The sequence below is a fragment of the Apaloderma vittatum genome, unplaced genomic scaffold, assembly GCF_000703405.1.
Source record: "Apaloderma vittatum isolate BGI_N311 unplaced genomic scaffold, ASM70340v1 scaffold23664, whole genome shotgun sequence".
NCBI classification, from domain to species: Eukaryota; Metazoa; Chordata; class Aves; order Trogoniformes; family Trogonidae; genus Apaloderma; species Apaloderma vittatum.
Window position 1 is genome coordinate 1 of NW_009714744.1, and position 6,317 is coordinate 6,317.

Below are 6,317 nucleotides of genomic sequence, written 5' to 3' on the forward strand. Positions count from 1 at the left end.
GAAAGGAAAGGAAAGGAAAGGAAAGGGGTGAAATTATGTATGCGCATGTTTGGTTTATAAGAAAATAATAGAATCTGGTGGCAAACAGTGAAAAATGATTAGCTAGTCAGAGTTATTTCTGATATTTCCCCATAATGAAACAGCATGTTTGAATACAGAGAACAAATAATGAGATTCTTGACTTGCCTCCTTCCTGAGTTTTAATTGTAAACAAGCAGATGTTATCCATAACACTAAATAAGATTTCCCCGTATTTCCTTCTGAAAATGGTTTAAAGTAAGATAAGACACTAAAATTTAATCCTTCTAAGAATGTGCAAATACTGAATCCTTAATGCAGACACAATCTTACCAGGAATTCATATGAGAGCATTAATGCTTCTGTAAATTAATCAATAACTTGGTTAAATTATATTTGCTCAGCTAATTATTTTCCATGTCCTGTAAATTAGACCTTCAGTAGTCTCTAACAAAAATCAGTCCTGCTGCTTGTATCATATTTGTGTTTACTTACTGATATGTTATTAAAGTGCTTGTTTATTTGTTCTGCTATAGGCTGGTAGCTTTTTCTTTGCTGTTTGAATGGCAAACGTGGTACTGCAAAGCCATGCAATTATAATTACATTATTATATATTTATTACGCCAAATCCATCGATAGCAGAGAAATACTGTGCATTTTTAGCGTCTCCTTAAAATTCTCCTTGTCCTACCCTTGGAGGAACAGGGTTTAACCACACTCTGCCCCCAAGAAACCTTTGGGACATTTTTGATGACTGAAATGGATGTTGATTGTGTTCTTAACCTCTTGACTTCGAAGGGCACAACCTCAAGCATGTGTTGGATTAGATGATATCCAGAGGCTCCTTCTAACCTGAATTATTTCTTTATTTTCTGAACCCAGTCATCCAAGAAGTTTTCCCCACAGGGTTTTTGCAAAGTCCTGTACTCAGACCCCCATTGCCTACGGGTCTATATGACAGGACTAGTTTGCAGCATGCACAGCAACAAAATGTGATTTCAGTTACATAGATCCAGACTCTCTCATGCTATGGCAGTCTACACAGCTCCTATGTCACTAGAGTAAGAGTGTGGTACTTCCAAATTAGTATGTTCTGTCCAAGAGAATCAAGTCAGTCTTTATTACTGACCAGAAGACAACACCCTTCACAGGCGACCAGGGGTTGCAGCAGGAGGAGAGCTATTGCCCCCTGGCCCCTCGCACCTGCATCTGCAGTGCAAGTCGCCTTGGTAGGAGGGCACAGCAGTAGGATCAGACTCAAAAAAACCAGACTCCTGCTTGACTTCTCATCCCTTAAAATGTTTTTGGAGCTGCCGTGGGACTAGCCACTCTTTTCAGGGCAAGTTTCTCAGTGCCTTTGATGAAGGAAGGCGTGCAGACAGCAGGTTTGATTTCAGAGATATAAACAAACCCCAGAAGGCATAATGGAAAGTTGTCTGACCACAACTCCGGGCTCAAGGGACCACAGACAGAAGACGAGGTTACCTGCCTGCATCATTTTAGTACGTCTTTATAAGCTGCAGCCTGATGCAGAAGTAGGAAAAGTAGATGAACATAAAAGCTGGACTGGATATAGAAAGATTTGTAGAGTGCATTGTGCTTTCCCTTGCCTACTAACCATAGTTTTACACACACACACTTAGGAAGCATTGAAAGTTACATATAAGTGGGACTTTTATCTTTCTTCCATCTTTGATATGCCAACAAGCTGGCATATTTAGCACTGCACTGGTCTATTTGTCTTTTAGCTTTTATTTTCTGTTTTTGAAGATATATAAATGGCAAGAAAAGAAATAGAGGCAAGGAAGTTCAGCTAATAGCAATTTTGATATCTAGTTAATTATATCCTAAATCAATCTTTTACAGTGTAACAAATTAGTTCTTGTCTTAACATACAGTGTACTACTTTATTAAAAAAATCCTATTTTATGCCTGTTATTTTATTTTCCATCTTAAAGTACATGCAGAAATCGGGCTGAATATTTCATGTGTACATTTGTAGCTGTATGAATTTGTAAAAGGAATTCGCTGTTTACTGTCTGGGTTTTTTGCTAGATTTTTGACTGCTTTCTGTTGCTCTGATTTTTTTCCCAAAATTTCTTCACCTGACATTTTCCAGGATTTTCTGCTAGTCACACAAGAAATCTTGAATAAACAGTTCACTTGCTCTCCATAAATATTACGTTTACTTTTTTATAATTAAAATTACATTTTTCTAAAGTAATTGTTTTTCCATGGATAGCTCTAATAGGTCTTTCTTGGAGAGCCAATGCTTTCATTACACTGGACTTCATTACAGGTAACTGCTGGATTCACTTTTGCACAGGAAAACAATTTACTACATAGTTTAAATCACCATTCTATAGACCTGGTTGTGTAGCCATTTCAGCATGTGGATATCTCTAGAAGCCTGCCTGTTCCCACAACACTCAGTAGAGCAACAGAAATACGTAAAGTCATATATGTGTACAGGTATTAGCAGGATTGTGGTATCTTATTGTTCCTTTCTGCCTCTTAAATGGTCTTTTGCAGCTTTGCTTATCCTCCACAGGACAGTTTCAGGTTCAGAGTTACTTTATCCTTTTGATTTGCTTTGTTCCTTGATCCTGCCACTACAGTACTCTGCTTCAAGCTTCAGAACAAAAGTACTTTTGGGAGCAGAGGCCCCCTGGCAGGGAGAACAGCTCTGTTTTCCTCCTGGCAATTTGCCACTGAGCTGAGCCGAGGCAGAATATTCTTGCTTGTTCAGTGCAAAGCTTCAGTAAACTGCACCAGTGCACACCCGAGTCTCCCTACCAAGATCGATCCATTTGCTTAGCAGAAGCAAACCTGTAGAAAACAGCTAAAGTTAAGGGCAGGGCTGTTTTAAATTTTATTTTTTATTTAAATTTTTTTAATAAGCAACTTCAACGTAAAGCATTTTTTCTCAGAAGGTGCATTTATCCTAAGTGGCTCTTGCTGGTTTACACACACCCTGTCCTTTCTCTTCCTTTGGAAAGTTGTTCCACTTGATTGCTCAGTTTGCTTCTTTGAGTCAGTGGTGGCAGGGGAATTACAAGTCCCAGGTAGTGTGTGCCAGATTCAAGCTGATTTAAAGTTGTGCAGGCTGGCTCTGAGACTTTCTCTGCACAGGGAACAACTACTTTCAGAAAAAGTTGCTAATTTTTTTTTGCCAGCAGTGTGCACCTGGCTCAGGGAACCTTCTCAGGCGTGCCCACCTGGAAAAGGCAGCATGGTCGGTGGTGCTCTGCAGGTTGCCGGGCTGCTTGTTGGCAGCATCGGCGTGATCGGGACGTTTGCTGTCACCGGCATGCCTCAGTGGAGGGTGTCTGCCTTCATCGAGAACAACATCATCGTGTTTGAGACCATCTGGGAAGGCCTGTGGATGCACTGCATCAGGCAAGCCACCATCAGGATGCAGTGCAAGGTCTACGACTCTGTGCTGGCCCTCTCACCGGACCTGCAGGCATCCAGAGGGCTGATGTGTGCTGGGTCGGCGCTCTCCTTCCTCGCTTTCGTGGCTGCCGTTATTGGGATGAAGTGCACGAGGTGCACGCAGGGCAGCTGGCCAGCCAAGGGCTCTGTTACCCTGACGGCTGGGCTCCTCTTCATCCTCGCAGGTGCAGTCGAGCTCATTCCAGTCTGCTGGGTTGCTAACGCTATCATCAGCGATTTCTACAATCCCATGGTCAACGTTGCTCAGAAAAGAGAGCTTGGAGAGGCCCTCTACCTGGGCTGGGTGTCTGCTTTCTGCCTCATTGCTGCCGGAGTCATATTCTGTTGCTTTTGCCGCTGCTGTGAGAAATCCAGAACCTATGGATACTCCGCACCAACCCCCTACCCCACGCACAGCCACCATCTGCACAGGAAGACTGAAAGCTCATACTCCAAAAGTCAGTACGTCTAGATGCCTCCTGCCTTTTCCTATTCTCGAAGCGTTCAATCTGTCTGGATGGATTTCAGCTTCTGCACGAAAGGGCAGCTAGAGAGACGCCTTTGCCTTCTGCCTTGTAGCTGCTGCTGTTGGGGCTGCCTTTTGGAACTGCAATTACCCCCCATGGACTCTGCTGTGGCTAAACCTACAGCACAGACAATTTTAATGCATGGAGAGGTGAATCTTTAATATTATTTTAATGGTAGCTTGACATAGCTTTTGGGTTGTATGGCTTTGCATTGCATTTTATGTGTAAAACAGTAATAAAAATCTTAAAGTTCCACAGTGATAGGAAAGGCCTATTGCAAAGAAGTGCAGTTTGATGTTGTTTTTTTCCTGCCTGACAAACATGGGATAAAAGTGAATAAGGACAAGATAATAATAGTTTAAAAGAAAAGCATTCAGTAAGGGATTGATTTACTGTAGGTTTAATTGAAGGTTACATGAAGAATTTGTTCAGCAGAGGAAATTAAGCTGAAATATACGAAAAATATTCCTTATTTCAGAGAATAAACACAGTTATGTTCATACTAAATATAGTATTTTTGGTGAAAGTTAGTATTTCTTTTGTAATTCATATAGATCAAACTCATTCACATATTTCTTTTTAGAAGCAACAGTATTCCCTTGCAAAATCCTTGTGACTTACAACATATTGCAACATTGCAGTAGTCACAAACACTCTTTTAGTTACTTGATGCCGGACTCTGCGATAAATATATATATATATTTAAAATAAGGGTCTTTTGAACAATCAGACCAATATTTTTGCTGAGACCCACTCACACCAGCATTGTTTATAGGCATAAAGAACATAAATAGTGATAGTATCTTCTCATAGTATATATTTTAAAAAGCTAAGCAATATTTTTAATAATAAGACCATGCAGCCATGATAAGCAACAATACAAAGAAACCAAGTCTACTGAAAAATAGTTTCATGCAAGTTAATTTAATAAATGACCCAAATTAATCACTAGTAGTAATATTTTAATAGAGTTTTGTAATCAATAAATAAGGTGTTATTCCAGACTCACAGAAATCAATGGAATTTTGCCTTTGACTGAACTGGGAACATAATTAAAATTGTAGTATGTATGGGAGAATAGTATTCTTGTTCTGGAGTTTGATTGAGTCTTTTAAATATTTTATAGAAAGTTTATTATGTGATCTGTAATTCTGTGGTAAATTCCTTGGACTATTATTACTTGAAAGTTTGGGATCAAATTCTTCACTTCATAAGGGGCAACTCTGAACAAGCTAGAAGAAATCAAAATCTGCTCTAGAACTCTCTTCACAGTGTAATACGTAATAAGATACGATTGACTATGTAGTTTTATTTTTTCTCCTTTTTTTAACACATATCATATGTATGTCTGTAATGTGCATGACCTGTCTGTAATATAGCAGTGTGTGGCTGTATTTCTTCTGTATTCCTTCATTAACATTTATACTCCAGCCTAGTCTCTTTTCTGGGCACAAGAGGGTGGAGGAGAAAACCTGTTAGCGGCATTTGTGAATATTCTGCACAGAACTTGTAGCTAGAATAACCAGATTTATAACAATGTCTATAATGAAGTCACGTGCCTAGTTCATCCCCCTAAAAGGTAGGTGCAAGATCTTACTCAGAAAACGGTATGTATATGTAGTGGTATGCTGCAGATATCTCTGCTGTCAAAATATGGAGTGACTCATTCAGCATTCATCTACAGGTCTGAGGCAAGCCTCAATGAAAAGTGAGATAAGCATGGCGTCTCTGCAGAAGCCCTGTGTACATCGAACACTACTGCTACATTAGAGAGTTTTATTTGTTCCTGGTAAAGCATCTAGCTGCACAAACAAAAGAAGAAACAAGAAGACTATAAGGAGATGTTTAAAACTATCCACAGGACTAACAGGAATACAAGTCCAGTGGACTGTGACTAGGACCCTGAAGTTTTTGAAAATCCTACGTATGCTGCAAATAGTTCACCTTATTACGACATACGTGTATCCCCCCTTAAGTACCTCTTGTGCACATTCAGACATGTCCTTTAAAAATTGTATCTCACCTACGTACCATATCTTCAAGAGAACTGAAATGAAAGATTCCATTTTAAACAGAGTTGGCTTCCCTCAGGTTTGTGCATTAAATAAACCCTCAGCAGTCTGAGCAAACGGTCCCATCTAAGGGCATATATCCAAGCACAACTGCTGGAAGCAATAAACTCTTCAATATAGTACCGTGTAATTTATAACTCATGTTCGTGTTTACAGACAAGATAAATTATTTAGGAAAAAAGCAGTGTTGCCTCCATAAATGAAACCAAGGGTGTCTAGCTTGTTCCTCATTGCCCTGCACTTTCGGTACTTGTATGCATTCCT

At 39.8% G+C, this 6,317-nt stretch overlaps 1 protein-coding gene across 1 annotated transcript; it reads left to right on the forward strand.

The window, feature by feature from the left end:
• The first annotated feature begins 3,251 nt into the window (after nucleotides 1–3,251).
• Nucleotides 3,252–3,926, forward strand: LOC104273528 (claudin-8-like). Its single transcript, XM_009868885.1, has one exon. The coding sequence runs from the start codon at nucleotides 3,252–3,254 to the stop codon at nucleotides 3,924–3,926; it is 675 nt and encodes a 224-aa protein (XP_009867187.1).
• The last annotated feature ends 2,391 nt before the right edge of the window (nucleotides 3,927–6,317 follow it).

Bases quoted from the DNA above. Each gene is read 5' to 3' on its own strand.
- LOC104273528 (XM_009868885.1), top strand. From the start codon at position 3,252: ATGGTCGGTGGTGCTCTGCAGGTTGCCGGGCTGCTTGTTGGCAGCATC.